This window comes from Mauremys reevesii, linkage group 16, assembly GCF_016161935.1.
Source record: "Mauremys reevesii isolate NIE-2019 linkage group 16, ASM1616193v1, whole genome shotgun sequence".
NCBI classification, from domain to species: Eukaryota; Metazoa; Chordata; order Testudines; family Geoemydidae; genus Mauremys; species Mauremys reevesii.
Window position 1 is genome coordinate 34,419,609 of NC_052638.1, and position 19,763 is coordinate 34,439,371.

Below are 19,763 nucleotides of genomic sequence, written 5' to 3' on the forward strand. Positions count from 1 at the left end.
TTAGTTTTCATGGTCAGTTTTTCTACATGAAGTATAGGAGTGGAATTTTAAAGTAACAAACATCACTTTGCATAAGAAAGATGTGACTTAGGTAACATGTGAGAATCCAGGACGCTGCACCTGCTCTTTCGTTAGTAATTTGTGTTATGGAGACATCCAGCATATGAAATTCATAGTGTAACAGAGAAGGAAATGACTACCACTGTTCATTTTACTTTTGGCCCTTTCTTCATGGCTGGAACTAGGATGAGTGTAGTTTTAGGCAGGGAGAGCAGTTGCTTTCCCCCTCTCGCTTTCAGCTCCCCACTCCCAGCAGCATCTAGCTGCTTCCTCTCTAGAGGCTAATCAAGTGGGAACCCAGAGGCTGGGACTCTGCTTTCCTGCCTTGGCTATGCCCCCAGCACTGCCTGAGAGGGTGAAGAGAGTGAGGAGGGGCACAGATGGAGTTGGCCTAACAGCAGCAGCCACAACAGTCCTTCCTCCCCACACTGAGTCAGAGCCTTGAGGAGGGGGAGCATGATTAGGTGAAGGGACAGGGGAATCCTTGGAAGGTGAAGTAAGGACACGGAGATCCATGGGGGAACAGTCTGAGGGACATGGAGGGGGGTCATTCTGCAGATCCTGGGAATGGGGTAGGTTACGCAAGGGAACACAAGACAGTCCTTAAACATAGAGGTGGGAGGGAGCCAGCAGTGGTCTTTCAGAATTAGATTGAGGACTTTGGCAGTGTTCCAGAGAGTTTGCAGAGTTCTCACTTATAAGAACTTGCTTTGGTAAATATAACTTGGTGAAACTGGCCGGGTGGTTTGCGATAGTTACTCTGTTATGTGTCAGGAGAGGAGACCTAGGGCTTAGGAGTTACCTCAGGATTCATGCTTCTCAGCCGAGGAGGCTGCAGCATATTGTAATTATGGAGGTGGCATATTTGGGTTCCTGTGGGAAATGGAAGCTGCTCACTGCAGGCCCATGCAAAAAATGGCGTAGATTTTAGACTTCAGAATTTCCCTTTATGGTGAGTGATAGCGAGAGAGAATCCTTGCTCTGCTAGCCGAGGTGCTGGATAGCCTGTTGCAATGCAGAGGATGCTGTCTTGCAAATTCAGCTGCAAATTTCTCTTTAGAACTGATGTAAGTTGTACGATGCCTTGAGAAGGAAATTAACCCCTTGGTGGGTGGCACTTTAATGAAGCTTAGCTACCCCGTTTTCCCAGCAGCATTAATGTTTGTACTTCTTGTTCAGTGCAGAAAATAACATTCGTTTCCTCTCATTTAGCCTTTTCCTAAGAGTAAAATAAAACATGTTCTCATTGTCTGGATGAAAACATGTTATTGCAGGAAATAGCACCATTCTGCAAGCAATCTGTAGTACTGGGCAGATTATTGCAATACAAACAGAGATGGAAGGGTACGAACGGAATTGGGTTCTCAAGCATAGGGGCTCAGAGAGATTTTAGATATCAGAGACTGACTCGCTTAGTCTGGAGTGGGAGGACAAAGTGTGCCAGCTGCACCATTCTTTACTGAATGCCAGATCACGTCACTGCACTTGGCACCTGCTCTGCTGCTGATGCATTTTGATAAGAAAGCACCACAACAGGGGAGAACCATGAAACAAAGGAAAGCCATAGGGCAAAGAAGCTTCAGCAGATACTACATCTAGTTAAGGCTATGTTAGTTTCCATAGTTTTATCACTGGAAGGTAACGTAACTGATCCGCCTTGGATATGTGCTGAATTGTGAGGTGGTGGTGGTGGTTTCACTTTACCCAGAGAGGATTCCCACCTTTGGAAAACTCCAGGAAACAGATGAATGCTGCAATTAACATTTTTTTTTTTTTTTTTAATTTTAGTCAGTTAATTATAAAGTTGACACTTCCCGGCTAGCCCCAGCAGTGAAGCTTTGCTGCCATATGCAGTAATGAAGTCAGCCCTGGGTTTAGGCCTTTGCTGTCCAGAAAGAGCTATTGAGAGGCATCTAAAGGATCACAACAAAGGCCTAGAACTTGAGGCCTTGGTTCCCATCCCTGCTCTGCCAGAGACATCCTATGTGACTACTTAGTCGCTGTGTGCCTCAGTTTTCCCATCTATAAAATGGGGATGATAGCACTGTTCTGGGAATATGTAAATTAAAGATCGTGAGGCACTCTGATACTGTGGTAATCGTGGCCATAAAAGTATCTAAGATCCACTGAAACCAAAGCTGAAGTTGATGAGGGAGATGGGAGGTTTGAAGCCCCATTCAGCCACAGGGGAAGGGGTCACTGTACAGACGGAGCTGCTCTACAGTTCGCTCAGCCCCCATGCATCTGGACCCCCCCACCCAGAACCCCACTACTGAGCCCTCTGCACCTGAACCCCCTGCATCAGGACCCCCACCCGGAGGAGCCCCACCTCCCACACCTGGACCACCCCAACAAGCCCCCTGCAGCTGGACTCCCACCCCACTTCCAGCGCCCGGAACCCCTGACACCCAGAGCCCCGCTGAGTCCCAACCACCATCACGTGGACCCCCCTGCAGAGTCCCATGCAGGGCCACCCAGAGGGGGGGGCAAGTGGGGCAATTTGCCCCAGGCCCCGGGCACCGCAGGGGTCCCATGAGCCCTGGCCTGGCAGCGGTCTGGGTCTTCAGCCGGCATTTTGGCAGTGGGGGGCCCTTCAGTGCTGCTGAAGACGTGGAGTGACTGAAGGCCCCCCACCGCCGAAATGCCCCACAAGCCCTGGCCTGGCGGTGGTCTGGGTCTTCGGCAGCATTTCGGCAGTGGGGGGCCCTTCAGTCGCTCCAGGTCTTCAGCGGCATTTCGGCGGCGGGGGGCCCTTCGGTGCTGCTGAAGACGCGGAGTGACTGAAGGGCCCCCCACCGCCGAAATGCCGCCGAAGACCCGTACCGCCGCTGCTTCCCCACTTTGCCCCAGGCCCCCTGAATCCTCTGGGCGGCCCTGGTTCCATGACCCCCCTGCACTCCCCCACTGAGCCCCTGTGCATCCAGAGGGCCCCCCCACACCCAGGCCCCCCACTGAGCCACCTGCACCCAGATTGCCCCACAGAGAACCCTCTCACCCCACAGCTGGATCCCCACACTAAGCCTCTCCACACTTCGATCCTTCCAGGCTGAGCCCATCTGCCCCACACATGGATTGTTCCTCTTGCTATCTTGGTGCACCTGGCACGGAGGGGGCAGGGTCCTGGGGTGTTTCTGGGGCAGACCTGGCCCTTGTGCTGTGTCAGCGTCGGGTGTAGCCTCACTGCCAAGTCCATGTCCCGGGGTTAGGCGGCAGGGTGATCTCCCACCCTGGGACATGGTGGCCCCCACTGCCATGCTGGAACCTCCATATTTATTTATTGACAAATAAAATATGCAGATTTTTTTTTTTGGTGCAGAGTTTTAATTTTTTTGGCACATGCCCCTGCTTCCAGGAGCCATGTGGCGTGGCCCCCGACCCTGGCTGGAGTGGGGCAACCCCTAGTCTAGACCCACTCCCCAGTAGGAGTTTGAGGGCCGGATTAAAATGGCTGGGGGGCCAGATTCGGCCTGCGGGCTGTAGTTTGCCTACCCCTGGTTTAGTCCAACTTTCAAAGAAGTCAGTAGACTTCTGTTGCACTTGGATTGATCTATGGACAGAGAACGTTTTAAAAATGTATCAATAATTTAATTTTTGTGTTGATGAAAATATATGCCACTGGATAGTTGTAGGTTACCTAGATACTAACAGAGTGCTGTTTTTTGCCCTCTTGTTTTTCAGTATCAGCCTTAGAGAACTGAAGACCATACTTCCCTTAGTAAACTTCAAAGTAGGCAGCGTGAAATTCTTGAAGGATAAATTTGCGGTAATTATCCAAAGCACCTGATGTCCAATATTTGGTGAAAATATTTATTGACTCTTTTATACAGCATCTTGCCTGTGGCATTTGCTTCTTATCATGTGACTTAATCTGCTTTATATTGGTTAATTTCAGGGTTTAGGTTTGAATGTAATGCAGAAGAGTTTTTTAATTAATTGGTATTAAAATTGCAGTATTGTCCAAAGTAAAATCAGGCTCATGGCCCTCTTGTCGGCACTGTGCAAATGTTTAGGAAGATATGGTCAGTGCCTGTTTTAAGGCTAGAATTATGGCATTATGAGTGAAGCAATACTTTTGGTTTCTATTCAATGTGAACTACTGTTAATAACTTTTGAGGCCCCTTTACATCCCTGCAGGAACATTAAAGATCCCCTTATTTTTCCTGCTTTATACCTCTCTATTCTCCAAGCCCCGAATTATAGTTATTGGTACTCTGGTTTAATGAGCACTGAATGAGTCATTCTTCAGAATCTGCCAGCTGTCTTCTTAAGTGAGCAACTGGCTAACTGCCTGCTGGTACTCTGAGCCGGGGTAGTGGACAGAGATGAGGGGCAGGAACAGTGTATTACAAATCAAGATTCTGCTTGTTCAATTAGCATATTAATGTCATTGTTAAGAAATCAATTAGCCATCATGTCAAAACAATTAAAGTAAAAGTATGGCAGCCATATATGCCTTGGAAGACTATGGAACCTGGAAAGGGTATGTCACATTTCTTGCTGTACAGGTGTAACCTAGGCTATTTGAAATACACTGTTTAATACTTCCTCCTCACAGGAAATAGGAGCTCCCAAAGAAGAACTTAGCTTTGAACAATTTCACGTGTTCTACAAGAAAGTTATGTTTGAACAGCAGAAATCGGTAAGCTCATTTATAGATTGATAGTCAATCTACATACTATTATCCTGCTTGATTTGAATAAAAGGTGAATACTGATTTCTCCTCACATCCCCCACCATAGAAAAGCTCTCTCTTACAGTATTGTATTTGATGTGTCTTTGACAACCAATGCCAATAACTGGATTCATAAAATAAATAGATAAGAAGTTTGTGTTGCTTCTTGGGTGTTTAAAAGGTGAAAGTGTGCACACATGTAGTGGGATTTTGTTTGTCATGTGAGTCTTTCTGCCCAGTTTGTAGGATGGCCTTAGTCAGGTGCAATTAATAAATGTTAAGTGAAATAAGAGTTTCGTTTTTGCATGACTTCCCAATTTAATTTATCCCATATGCCAAAGGATACTCTTTAAATTATGCCGGTGACATGTCATGATCACCAAATAATGACCACTGCCATTCTCACTTATGTCTGGAGATGATATGTGAATATGTTTGGTGTACTGCATGGCATGCTTGTGACAGTCACTGGGATGTGTAAATGCCATGGAATTATGCTAGTGATTTATTTGGTTAACTATTTGATCACTACTTGCAAATGTTCATTCCATCCAGATTCATGAAGTCAATGGGAGCGGTAAGTGTTTAGCATCTCTGAAAATTAGGGCTCTTATTTAGGTGCCTCACTTCAAGCACCCAAGTTTGAAAATGTTGGCATAAATATCTGAATGCTAGTTTCTGCACCCTGTTAATTGTGCCTGCGAATATGTAGGACATTGTTAAAACTGAAGCCTTCTATCCTCAGTTGTACATTGGCATGGTTTATTAGTAATTCTCTTTTTCAGCTTTGCAGATTAAGCATAATCATTGTAATGTAGATCTGTAAAATGCTATTAAAAAGAACCATATGCTTGAAGTAAGACTTCTTTGTTTAGCTAACCTTGTTGATGTGTCTCTTTTCATGACACTTCACTTAAACACCTTAAACAGAAAAAAGTTACTTAAAGAGGAGAGCGTAGCACAGTATAGTGAGGTTATCTGATTTACTAGTTATCTGATTGTCCACGCCCTTGGTGCATCATTTCAAGGAAACTCCTCAGATTGCGTAATTACTGTTTACAGCTAGGTTTCCCAAGCTCTGTACTCTGCTGGTCCAACCTGGAGGCCATTTAGTTTAGATTTTGTAGCCAGGTGACTAAATATGATACAAGATACATGTTTCCAGTTTTTCTGGACTATCTAGTAGGAAACTTGACTGCTTGTGTTTATTATGGGCATTAGCAAAACGAAGTTTGGCTGTGAATTGTATGCTTTTACATGGAGAAGGCCTGAAGCGTAATCACGACAGATCACAGTCTGTTGTTTCTTACCTTTCATTTTAACTCAAAATTTATCATGCTAACATAGCTTGTATAAAATGCAAGTAGACATTTCTGTCCCTGATAATAGTTACAGATATTTCTGATTATTGTGTCTCTCTTTTTCTCCCCTCCTCTTAAGATTCTTGATGAATTCAAAAAGGATTCTTCTGTGTTCATTCTTGGGTGAGATTTCTTGTTACTATAATTTTGTGCATGTGTGTGTTGGTTATAACACTTCAGGACTTTGCATACCCAAAGATTTCATGGAATCTCAAAGTCCATTCATGTTTTTAAGTGATGTCACTGTTCTCTATAATGGTATTTTCATTAGTGACCAGAGGTGGCATATCTTGTTGCTATAGTACTCATTAAGATGAATGAAAATTTTTCATATACCATTTTATATTAATTTTAACATCTCACATTTTAAGACACGCATCCTAAAATTCTGACTTCAGTGGAAGATTTCCTGAGTAAGGACAGAGGATGAGTGGCATTAGGAAGCTGTTGATAAGTGCCAATACCTTGCTCACAGATGGATTTCAGTCAGAGCTTCTCATGCTTAGCCTAGGACAGAAGTTGTCTCTGTGTCTTCTGATGGAGAAGTTTAATTTTTAACTGAAGAAGCATGTGGTGCATGGACTTGACAGAAGCAGGGCAGAATTCTAATCCTAAATCATGGAATGTCATTGAATCTTAGTTTCCATCTCTGTAAAATGGGTATATTATTTATTTAGGGGAGTTGAAAATTAACTCTTTGTACAGCATGTTGAAGAAATGAGATGCTGCAGCATAAAAATGACAAGCATTGCTGCTATTATACTTTTCTGAAACTAGTTTATCATTGCTTTGAACATTACATCTACAATTTTGTTTAAAGCATTTGAGAAGTTCCTTTAGAAATGGTTGCCTTTTAATATAGGGCCCAATTCTTTAGTCTACTGAGTAGAATTTATTGAACTCATTGGGACTGCTGGCATCAGGTTTTGGTTCTCCGTGTCAGCTCATCCAATAAATATCCAGAGGAAATGGCTTGTGGGATTATTGCTATGCAAATAATTTACAACAATAATATTGTTATAGTGCCATAATTAAGATGCACAACATCCTAGTGGAGGTGAGTGTTGTTTCTACTTTACAAAAAGGTAAACAGAGAGAAGTTAAGTAACTTGCCCAGGGTGACAGAGTGAATCATTATGAAAGCTGGGAAGGAAATCCAGAAGCTCTGATTCAAAGTCTTGTGATCCAGATGTTAGACAGCTGCTTTTGGGGCCTGTTCCAAAGCCCATTAAAGATAATGGAAAGACCCCCTTCGGATGAAGTTGTAAATTCATGATATAATTTATTCGGTTCTCTACCATGGTCCTGCTATGGCCCTGACTTATATGATATTTGATCTACCCCCCCCCCCCTTTTTTTTTAAATGAAACATTTCTTCTAAAAATTTTCCCTTTCCTTTGGTCTAGAAATACTGACCGTCCAGATGCTTCAGCAGTTCATTTGCATGACTTCCAGAGATTTTTGCTACATGAGCAGCAGGTGAGAAGGTTATGAAACTCAGAATTCTTCCTCACCAAGGTTCACAGCGTTATGTATTTTTCAGAGAGTCACAGTCTGACATACAGGATGACTGATGATAATTGGCATTGAACCTTGTGGGCTAAATCTGAGCATTGGTCTTAATTATTAAGGTGTGATCTTTCATTGAGCTGCTGTTTTTCAACTGCACAAAGGTGTGCAAATGGATTTTTCTGGCCTCTGCTAAGCTTCTAAATAAACGGAGGTGGTTCTTGACTGACATGTAAATGTCAAGGATGATACCCTGGCCCCATTGTGGGTGGCACCAGGTAAACATGTGGACTGAAATCTTGGATCTGGCCCCATTGTGGCTGGCACAATGTAAACCTTTGGGGTGGTGTGCCAGCCCCATTGGAATCAAAGTGAGTTTTGCCATTGACTTGAAAAGGGCTGGAATTTCACTCCTTATGGGTGCTCTCTTTGAAGAAGTTGCCCTGTACTTGCAGGCAGTTGGGTTCAGTGATCTGGGAAGGGGCTTGTCTTCATCTGTAACAGCTCTGATCCTGATTCACAGACAGCATGGTTTAGTTTGACTGATAAGTAATGAATGAATTAATTTAAAAAAATTGTCAGGCCAAAGATTCACTAAAGGAACAAAGCAGTTCATTTTTGAAGCTGCCTGCTGTATTACAGTGTGCATATTCTACATCTTTGGAAAGCCTGGAGGTCTTCTGTATGTTTAAGCTTTATGACGTTCCACAGCCACTACTGAACTCCAGGCTTGCAAATTTGTTTGAACACTCAAATCAAACACTGAAGTTCATTGTTCCCATGCATTCCCTGTATGGGAATACCTAATATCTTTTCCCCTACAAAACAATGTTGAAAGAGCATAAAGGTTGTAAAGTCAAGCTCTCAAAAGTTAGGAGTGACCAGAATGAAGATTTTCTCTGTCTTCAGTAGGCCCAGGATTTCACCCATATATAGAGTCCCCACCTGTGACAGCCTAGCATTTAGACAGAGGGCATCTTAGATCTCTAAAACATCATATAGGTTTTTGTTCAGCTAGGAAAGACATTATCTTTTATTTTTAAACTATCATTTATTATTTTATTTCTGTAATGCTTGTGAGCCCTAGTCACTGACCAGACTATTGTACTAGGCCCTGGACAAACATTTAACAAAAAGCCATCCTGAATATTCTTTGGGGAAAAAAACATGAGCCTAAATTACAGTAGAAAAATTCAGTGAACTCAAACAGCTAGAGAGGTTTGTAAAACTTCCAGATATTCTGGTTTCACCCACTTACAAGTATCGGTATGTGATCTTAGACACTGATTTTAAATGCAGCAGTAGCCTGAACCGCTGAGAGTCTTTCTTACTGGATGGGTTCATCAAAAGATGCAGTTCTGTTAACTGTAGGCAGTGAAGAATGAAGTTTAGTAAATCACTGCTATGGGTGTCTGTCTGTCTCTTTCATATTATATAATATATAATTTCATTCACTAAGTCTTATTACCTTTTTTGGTAATAAAATAAAACAACTTAAATGATAAACTTTTCTTAATTTAAAGGAGTCTTGGGCACAGGATCTCAGTAAAGTCCGAGAACGAATGACAAAGTTTATAGATGACACTATGAGAGAAACTACTGAGCCCTTCCTCTTTGTGGATGAGGTGAGATAAAATATTTTCTTATAGTTCTATATACATTTAACTTTCTCTTCTAGTTCCTTGAAATTTAGTTTGCTGGGCAAATCCCCCTCTGTTAGCAAGAGGGCAGTTCCTCTAAGCTCTGTTGTTAGTGTTTATATTCTTTTTTCTTTTCTGATTGCATGCATTTAAATCCATTCTCTTTTTTTTTATGTTTTAGTTTCTCACTTACCTTTTCTCAAAAGAAAACAGTATTTGGGATGATAAATATGATGCAGTAGATGCTCAGGATATGAATAACCCTTTGTCCCACTACTGGATTTCTTCCTCTCACAACACGTAAGTTTCCAAAATCTTGATTGTCTCTGATCAGACAGACCTAGTGTATGTTAAGAGAAGCAAATATTAGTTTAAGTTTTACGTCGGGGTGCTCAGACTGGATCTGTGAAGTCTTCCTGAGAAATTGCATCTGATAAGACTCACTCACTTTTTCACTGAGTTATAGTGTCAGAAAACACAACCGCTTCCCTTCATCTCCCCTCCCGCCCTCAACAGAAGAGCACAAGAAACTTTGTTAAAAGAATGTAGTCCAGAAGCTGAGCTCAGACTGCCACACTGAGCTTCCTGTAACTCCTTGATTCCAGAAGATGGGGATTGAATGACTGTGGGTGCAAAAATTCATGCTAATGAAGGAATCTCCGCTCCTCCTGACACCTACAGCCCTGTTCAGTTAGCATCATTGTGCCTGGACATTACAGTGCCTAAAGGGTAAAATCCTGCTGGCCACATGTAGTGGGACTTTTGCCTGAGACTGGGCTGCAGAATTTGGGTCAAAGTCCTCTGTCAGAGTGTCTCCGTGGGACACGTTATTTACCACTTCATTTCACTGTGGCGGGTTGTATTTACCGAGAGATACCGATACTCTGAGCATCACCTGTATTACAGCATTTTAATCTGTTGGGCATGCATCTCTGATTATAAACATCTAGAGAAGGATTATGATAGTATTTTGAGCTTATGTATTATCTACACTTACAAAAGAAGTGTGTGACAGCACCTGGTGTCCTTGCTCCCAGGCCGCTTCTAAAATCAAGATAATATGTAATATAACTTTAACATGGTTGGATCATCTTGGGGAAACTGTCATCCTCCTTTGTGTGACCTAAAATGTAGCAGAACTGCGATGGTTGTTCTGAGCAAGATGGGGGAAGAGCAGGCTGCTGGTGGGAGTGGGGACTCTGGGGTAGACCAAAGCTCTGTGACAGTTCACACTGCAGAAGGGGGTGGTTCAGGAAAGAGGAAGCATGTGGCTAGTGGATCTTGAAACACATTTTTACTGGCTAGGAACTAGCCCTACATGGCCTTTGTATGGGAGACAAGGATTGTAGCAGAGAGGGACCATAGGTGCTGCTATACAAAGGCATGTGAGAGGGGAATTAAAAGTAGCAACCTTTACTTTGATCTTCCTTATTGTTCTGGATTTATTGTACAACCAAAATGTGTTCTGTGTTTAATACATTGTTGGCAATTACCATTTTGGGGGCAGGTTTCCTGTTAAACATTTTACTATTATGAATCATGTTTGTTACAATGGTGCCCCATGGTGTTAGATGCTGTAGAGAGTATTGGATGGTCTCTGTTCCAGTCAGTTTACAATTTGAATAAACAAGACACACACAGGCTAAGGGAAGGGGTATAACACAAGTAGAGTGAGCAGTCTGATGGCAGCAAATGTCATGTTAGTGCCACAATTAATTTTTTTGGGTGCGTTTACTTGGGGATCAGCTAGATGGAAAGAGAAGAAAACTGGGGTGAGGAGGTACAGGTCAGGGGAGAAGAGGGTAAGGGGAGCAGGTGTGGAGTGAAACTGAGGCGAAGAAACTATTCCAACCCTCCCCCTCTCTTCCTATCACTCCTTCGCAAACATCCAGTCAGCACAATGCAGAGAAAGTTTGGTCAAAACCGTAGAAATTCTCTGAACTGTAGTAAGGCTCTCAGTACTTGTCCTCTGTGAACTGTGGCATGCAAACAGTTAGGCCAGATACAAATCTATGTCATGGTTAATTTTCATACTTAAACAGTACTGGATGCAACAGCAACATAACAAAATGGAACGTTAATTCACAGGGATGGGGAAGTTTATCATCTAACATTGCTTTAAAAAAAGAAAAAGTGGAGAAAATATCCCAAGGAATTTAAATAACATGTATAATAAGAGTATATGGGGACCTTTCCCTTTCACTAGACAGGTATGCTGTTTGACCTCGCCTCGACTTGGTGGAGTTTGGATATATTGTAGAGATGTTCTACTCTACAAAAAGTTGGCAAGGGGCAATGAATGAACTCTTGGAAATTCTTGCTAACTGATCCATGTCAAGGTGCTTTAGCATCTGATTCAGAGAAGTCCACTCACTTCATAGAGAGTCAAAAATTCAGTATTCAAAACCTCCACAATAGAAAAAGATTCAACATTCAGAAATTCTGCAACAGAATATATGGGACCCTTTTTAGAATTGTTGCCTTCCTTCTGATGGTCTCTCTTTACTGTTCAGATACCTCACAGGAGACCAGCTTCGAAGTGAATCTTCCACAGAAGCTTATATCAGGTGCCTTCGAATGGGATGTCGATGTATTGAGCGTGAGTAACAAGCTTGTGGAGTATCAGAGGGGTAGCCGTGTTAGTCTGGTTCTGTAAAAGCAGCAAAGCTTGTGGAGTGGTTTGTGACAGGAATGCTTTTGTTCTCCACCTTTGCATAGCTTCCTGTGGTTGCTAAGCACAGCAAAACCAAAACTTGTAGTCTTTGTAACACAAAATTAATCCTCTTTTTGTTTAAAGGATGTGCTAACTATTAGAACCAACATCCTTCAGAATTCCATCATTTCCCTGCTCTTCTTTCATTCCTTTGAAACACTACAATTCAAGCAGCTCTTTTAAAACCTATTCCAGTGTGTACACCAGAGATGAAGCTACCAGAATGACCAAATTAATTGGTTAAGCCCCAGCGTGCCCTTCTCCAGTATATCTAGGATAGGTGCTGCTCTTGGAGCAGCATATTGCCACTTTAAACTCTGGTGGACACTAGTAAACCCAGAATTCAGCTGCCTAAACTCCTACTTTTCTGTTCCTAGCTGCATGTGCTTTTAGAACCTCCATATTCTATTTTTTTTATTACCATTATTTTATGCAAACTTAATCTCCTCTGTGAGGGTTATAAATCTACTTAGCAAATCATTTTAATATAACATAAAAGTATGACTTGTAGGAAACACCGTGGAGTGCTGAATGTGTGTTGTGTTCTGTATATTGGAGTTATTTAGATGGCCTCTTATTTCTTCCATTGTCTACACTAGTGGATTGCTGGGATGGTCCTGACGGGAAGCCGATCATTTATCATGGATGGACACGGACAACAAAAATCAAATTCGATGACGTGGTGCAGGCAATCAAGGATCATGCATTTGTCACATCAGAGTGGGTTTTTGTTAATGTATAAACTTGGTTTAGAGGATTTTAGAGCTTTCCTCAGGAGAAAAGGAACCTTTCATGTTTGGTTAATTGAAAAGGCCAAGATGCCTGTCTTTTCTCTATTGTGATTGGGTTTTTTTTTTTGTAAATCACCAAGAGTTTTAGATCTTAATAGATCCTCTTTTCAGAAAAGGCCCACAAAATGTCAGGATGCTGCTCGGGCAGGTAGGAAATGCCCCAACAGGCTCCCTGCTTCAGACCTTGTCTGTAAAGATGAGTTTGCGGCTGTAAAACTTTAATAAATGTGATTTTAAAAATATTATAATTGGAGAGCAGAGCATCAGTGAGAGGGAAGCTCACAGCCCCAAACTTACCATCGCAGATAAGGTTGCAGCTGAGGAGATGGGGAATCCCTGCTCATTCTTCCTGCAGTGATAACATGGGCTGCAGCAGTGTCTCAGCTCTCCTCTTCAGGCCCTTCATTAAAAACACCTTTAATAGGAAAAGTATTGTCTGTTGGCAGGAAGGAGGCAGGAAGGATTTGGGGCTGCAGGCTCCTTTACTCCTCACCATGCAAGATAACTGGCTGGCCATAGAGGAGAGAACATATTGCACCCTCTTGGGGGTGGGACAGGCTAGGAGCTCTAGGAGATGACATACCTCCCAAAGCTCCCACTAGGGTTGTTGCCATCTACGTGAGTCTGAGCCTGTACTCAGTTGCCACAATCTGGCACATCGTTATTTTGGTTGGAAACACTTCATTTTTGGGAGCTCGATAATGAAGAAAAGGCGTCTTAATATTCAGGGTATTCCAAGCCTCTTTGTTGCAGTTGGCTAACTGAGCTGCATGGGTATCCTCACCATGATCAGACATTCAGATAACCATGTACAGTGCACACGGGGGTCCCAGTGCTTCAGACATGTCAAAGCATCAGCATAGTGAATGTATTGAGGAATGCACTGACACTTCCTCACACTGCTCATGTTTGGTGGTGGTGTGATCCAGTGATTGCACATCTGTAGCCTTTCCCCAGAGCCACTCAGTCCTCAGTTTGCTTTGGATATTTTTTCCCTGCCTTCCCTGGCTTTTTCAGAAGCAGAAATTGAATGCTGCCTCTGCCTTTCTGTTCCCTATTACCAAGGTTCCCAGTGATCCTGTCGATTGAAGAGCACTGCAGTGTGGAACAGCAGCGCCACATGGCCAAAGTATTCAAGGAGGTGTTTGGGAACCAACTCCTGATGAAGCCAATCGAAGTCAGTGCAGATCAGCTGCCGTCGCCAACCCAGCTGAAAGAAAAATTCATCATCAAGGCATGTTTCCTTTACTAAGAGTCCCCTGTGTGTTTTGGTAGTTAGAACTGGAGAGTGGGAGCCAGGATGTCTGGCTTAGCTGCTTAGACACTGTATGGCCTTGGACAAGTCTCTTAACAGATTCGTGTCTCTGATTGCTTGTATAATATTGGTTTAATTGTAAAGCATTTGGGGCTCCATTGGGCTTGAAGAGGGTACATGCTGCAAGTGCACATGACTATCATTTGGCAACATTTTATTGAGTTTTGTTAAAATACATACTAAATTGCTTGCTATTGGCTTTCTTTGCAATTAATGTTGCTGTTTCAAGTGCCCGAAGAAATGTCTTTTCTAAAGGTCTCCCAGCAAACCTTTCAGCCTCTAAAATGTCACCATTAAATTTCAGTGAGGATCACTGCTACAGAGGCTCATCATAGACCTTCTGCACAATAACATCGTGCTTAAAAATGTTAAGTGTTCTTTTGAATGGAAAATCACATTAATATTTCATTCTAATGGATCACAAAGCACTTTACAGACTGAATTTTCAAAAGATGCCACTTCCATAAATTGCAAAGGCAAATGAACACTCTGGCACACAAAAAGAGTAAAGGATGTGATTTACATATGCAATTTAGGTTGCGACTTTGAAAAATGGAGGTTTCCCTTAATAATAGGGATCAGTTACTCTTAGAATCACTCAGTCCACCTAGTGGAACTCAGCAGACATTTTGATCCAACAGTACCACACAGCAGTGTTTAGGCAGGTAAGTGGAAGAACAGCTTCTCCAGTTAAAACTGCAGTAGAGTTTTCAGAAAATTAGAAAGCTGGAATTTGGCAAGAACACTGGGGCAAACTCACCATGTTTTCACATAAAATAAAATAATAATGACGACTCTGGTTGATCAAGGCTTCTGCCTTACAGATCCTATTAGAAAACAATAACATAGATTCTAAACTTGTAGACAAAAAACACATTCAGTGCAAGTACAGTATGTGGAAATGCATGTAAATGGGAGCAGGGCATTCCACTATGAGTCACAAAGGAGCACAAAGTAGAGCATTCTGATCTATAAGTTTAGATCTTATCTGTGAATTAATACACTTTGTGACCATATAAAGCATGGAAGAGAAATTGCTTGCATATAGCCATAATAATCTATATCTATAGCACCATTGTCCCTACAGATTCCAAAGTGGTTTGCAAACTACAGTAAAACCTGCGCAAGAGAAAAGTTTGATCAGACAACTTCCGATCCTGAGAGTGCCTCAAAGAATCCCCAAACACGGGCCACTAGTTTCCAATGAGCTTTGGCTCATGACTCAGATTTCCCTTTAGTGTGTTTTGTCCGTGAACATTCATGTAAACTTTCACTCTGAAGAAAAATGCCAGTGAGATCTTCAGTGTTCATTTTTAAGGGCTTATCTGAAGGACTGACCCAGGGAACCTCACGGAACTCGGTTTATCTCAGAAGGACTAACCAGATGTATGAGAATTTGAACCTGGGTTTATCTGTTATTTAGGTATTTGAAATGTAATGATTTGCCATTTCAGCTATTGCTATTGGATGTGTAGAAGAGAGGCGTGGCCCATGACTCAGCACTAGTCTGCACGGTGCATTAGTCTATACTAGAGGGGGGTGAATTCTAGTGTGCACTAGTGTGTAGGCAGTAACTGGCCTGTGTGGACCCTGCTGGTGTGTGTTAAGTATTCCCTAGTGCACGTTAATATAGTTCCATTTCAAACAGTACTACGTTAATGTGCGTGCCAGCTGGATTCACATGCAACATGCTAGTGCACACTAGATTTTACACCTCTCCAGTGCAGACTAATGTACTGTGTAGACAAGCTTGGAGACTTGTTGCTGCTGCTGTTTCAGACTGGATCTGGATACTAGAATATTTGAAAACAAGTGGTTTTAATGCAAACACCGTTAATCTTTTTTAAAGAATAAATATGTGGCAAAATGTAATTACAGAAATGACCGGCATTGTCCTGAAATGAGAAACTGAGGGTAGAACTAGAGCTCAGTGAATAACAGATTTTTCAGATCACTGGCAGTTCTGGGGGGGAAAAATATGGGTTGAATTGACAACAATTTTTTTGTGAAGGCAAATTTTTTTTTCCAGCAAATTGAAAAGTTGAAAAAAATATTTTTGTGTCAAATTAAACATTTCATTTCAACAAAATTGAAATGTTTCATTTTGATTTCAACCATTTTTAAATGATTTTGATTTTTTAAAAATAAAATTAAAGGAAATTCTGAAATTAAGTAAATTTGAACCAGAAAATTGATACATTTTGTTTCTAAACAAATGTCAAAATGAAACATTTTGATTTTTTCTCAGATTTTTTTTTTTCCCCAGCCGAAACAATTTGGCAAAGTCAACACAAATTCATTCTTTTGCTGAGAAAATGATGGTCAAATTTTTTTGCCAAGCTCTAGTAGGAACCCTTCCTGTCTACTTTGCTGTGCATCATATGCCCTGTTTAGTTCCTCTTTCAGAACCTCCTGTCATAAAATATCCCATCTGTTTAACCTTCTCTGGAGTATCAGTCACATTGGTTATATCTTCACTTTGTTTTCTCTTTGTTCGATCCTGTTTTGTCCTTTTACTGTATATCTCCGTGTCACACTGGGATGATCTAAATCTTTGCTGCATCTTTTTTTTATTATAGCTGAGGACTTTGTTCCATATATCATAGTTGGAATTACACACAAGCTGAAAACCCTCTTCTCCAGGGTACCGGAATATGCTTTGCATGTACTTTCCATCTGCCAAAACTTGGTCCACTGAAAAATAAAAAGCTTCATGTCTATATTTGTGAAACAAGAATCCTCTTCCTCCCCAATCTCTGAGCATCTATGTGGCCCCTTTGCTGCCAGTAGGTGGGATTTTGTAATTACAGGTGCACTAGCTGTGCCTTTAAAGTGCCCTTATCATGCCTGAGTCCCCACCTTCATCCTCCTGGTTATCCTCCCCTCGCCCCCATCGCTGCAGAGAGATCTGCCATGGAGCACTTCTCTGTGGCATGCATGTGGCCTTTTACCCCTTGCACAATACAATTGTAGTGGTGCTAAAGAGGTTAGGGCTTTATATCCCTATGTGAAGCAAGCAGGATTTGGTCACACTGAGAAATAATCACCTGTTTCCTTCTTATAATCCTTTTCCTATTTCCTCCTTAATTTCTCTCCTTTTAATCATGTTCTTTTTCTCTTCACCTTGAGGCCTGACAACTACTCCTCTTTTATCTTCATTCCTTTCTTACCACATAAAGGTCATTTAACTTTGTGTCTCCTCTAATGAATTGTGGACTCTGATCAGAGTAATTGCGCCTCTGTCTCCCTCATCTGAAGCTTGCTGTCAGGAAGGTAGAGGTGCACTCGGCTTGTCTATATGGCAAGCTACTACCAGGGTGTAAATCTACAGCACATCAGCATGCTGAACCCTAATGACTCTGTGTGGACATTGCTACAGTGCAGTGCAAGCCCTAATGTGTGGTTCTTATGGCATTGTAGTAATGTCCGGTGTGTGACAGGCTGGTGCACTGTCGATTCACACGCTGGCTTGGCGCACGCTAACTCACCATGCAGACAAACCCTCAGGTTAAATTTGCAGTCAGTGCAGAAGACTACCCCTAATGTTTAAGCCTGCATATAGCCTCCACTCTCAAAGCCCAAACAAAGGAGAAAAGCTCGAGAGGAGGGATGCATCAGATAATATTACCAAGATGTGCCAAGGTAATGTGACCAGGCTTACATATGATTTTTATTTATATTTTTTAGCATAAAAAATTGGGACCAAAGGGAGACATAGATACAAACCCAGAAGACAAGAAAGAGGAGAAAAAGCAACAAGGAGAACTCTACATGTGGGATACGATAGAACAGGTATTATTTCCTAGATGTTTGCTGCAGTTTGTTGCAAGGTTTTTAAATTTCTTTGGTGTTTGCAATTTAAATGAGCATTCTCAACAGCAATAGGGAAAAATATTTGCTCCTAGGTGACCCGAAGTGAGTATGGAAAAGACACTGCGTAAGATGTTATGTTGTTAAATTACTATTTATTGTTACAGTTTCTTGGTGGCGGTTAGTAGTTCTATTTTTCTCTTTAATTTTATGGATGGAGTTGGATGGAGTTATCTTCTGTTGTTAACAGTTCTAACACTTGTCTTTGTGTTCTAGGCATGGACTCGGCACTATTGTGCTATAGCAGATGAAAAGCTCTCATTTGGTGATGCTATAGAACAGAATGCTGATGACGATTCATTAAAGGTGATAACCTACCAGACTGGGGGAGGGAGGAGGGAAGCTCCGGATCTTTGCCTTGCAGTGCAGAGGAGGGTGTAGGGGCTTCTGCCCCGTGCAGAGGGGAGCTGAAGCCCAGAGCCCTGGCAGGTGCGCCCCCGCTCTTGAACTTTTGAAGATTGTCATATGGGGCTCTGAGGGTCAGTAAGTTTGGCCACTCCTGGTATAGAAAGAAGAATTACACTGTCTAAAGGAGTGCCATTCTTCCTTATCTCTTGGCCAATGGGAATTACATGCTCACATCAAGAGAATAATAAGATTATTTTCTCCCTTTAATATAAAACCAAAGGGAGATGAGTTTTACATGAAGCTTTTTAACATTTAAGGTCAAATTCATCCTCTTAAACTGCCCTTGCCATGTTTACAGATGCATTTCTTTGCACTCACAAATCATTTGCCTGTACAATTGTTCAGTGGAGGGTCTGTGCCAGATAATTGGGTGCACCTGCAAATGTCACTTAATGAAAATGTGGGTCTTTATTAAGCACTTTTATAACCCAATTTTCTGTAAAACAAAGTATCTTTAGTGCATGGTTAATGTTCAGTGTAGACGAGCATACAAGACAATGAAATGGCTTGTGGGCAGTTTAGTGCTGAAACAGGTGTGTTTAACAAAAACCAAATGCTTTATTTGCCAGGATATTATTCCTATTCTAGGACTAAACAAAAGATGATTCATTAAATAATGACACATAACACAGCAGACCTTTTTTTTTTCTTTTTACTGTTTATTTAGGAAGCATTAATGGGTTTAGAAATTCTTACTATGTAAATATCAGAAACAAAACACTAATCATTACAACAGTGAGCTTTTGTTTAAAGAGGCATTACACAGGAATATAGTCATGAAATCTCTCTAGCAGGGTGTTACCATATTTCAGAATGAGCATCATTATCACTTATGACATGTAGTTTCTAGTGATTTTATTAAACTGTGTGAAATGTCTGATTATGCGTATTTAACAGACCAGGCATGACTACCAACTGTTAATATTCAAAACAATTAGACAGGTGTACTGGTTTGTTTGCAGGTGAATCTACTTTGCCTGAGTATTGAATAAAATATAACCAAATATCCTAAGTATTTTGTTTGTTTTCCTGGGTTCACAATCGGTCTTTTAATTTTCCCATAGCAACAACCTCTCATTTGTTTTAACCATTCTTTTATGGTAAGATTGACTTTCTTTTCCAATGAGAGATTACTGATAGCCATACAGCTACTAACAAAAGAAAGGTTAATTCTTCATTTCCTTTTGTGTGACCATTTCCACTAGAAATCCCCAGGAGAATTTCCAAAGGATAATTTGGGAATAAATATCCAATAGTTTGTGATATCTGGTTATGGATTGCATCCCCATACTCTCTAGTGACTGGCAATGTTCCCTCTAATTTTTCCATGCATGTGCGGAATGAATTTTGTTATGCGCACCAATATGGAGGTGATGTGTGGCAAGGGTGTTGGAGGGGGCTCGGGGCTTAGGCAGAGGGTTGGA

General features: G+C 41.7%; 1 protein-coding gene across 7 annotated transcripts in view; it reads left to right on the forward strand.

Moving 5' to 3' along the window:
* PLCG2 (phospholipase C gamma 2) overlaps positions 1-19,763 on the forward strand; it is a 118,228-nt gene that overhangs the window by 66,388 nt on the left and 32,077 nt on the right. For all 7 annotated transcript variants that reach the window (XM_039503132.1, XM_039503137.1, XM_039503136.1 and 4 more), the window contains 11 exons: positions 3,739-3,823; positions 4,616-4,699; positions 6,173-6,216; positions 7,500-7,572; positions 9,126-9,227; positions 9,424-9,542; positions 11,756-11,841; positions 12,555-12,675; positions 13,812-13,980; positions 17,749-17,853; positions 18,148-18,237. In XM_039503132.1, the coding sequence (XP_039359066.1) occupies positions 3,739-3,823; positions 4,616-4,699; positions 6,173-6,216; positions 7,500-7,572; positions 9,126-9,227; positions 9,424-9,542; positions 11,756-11,841; positions 12,555-12,675; positions 13,812-13,980; positions 17,749-17,853; positions 18,148-18,237 (1,078 nt within the window). The remainder of the gene's footprint in view (positions 1-3,738; positions 3,824-4,615; positions 4,700-6,172; positions 6,217-7,499; positions 7,573-9,125; positions 9,228-9,423; positions 9,543-11,755; positions 11,842-12,554; positions 12,676-13,811; positions 13,981-17,748; positions 17,854-18,147; positions 18,238-19,763) is intronic.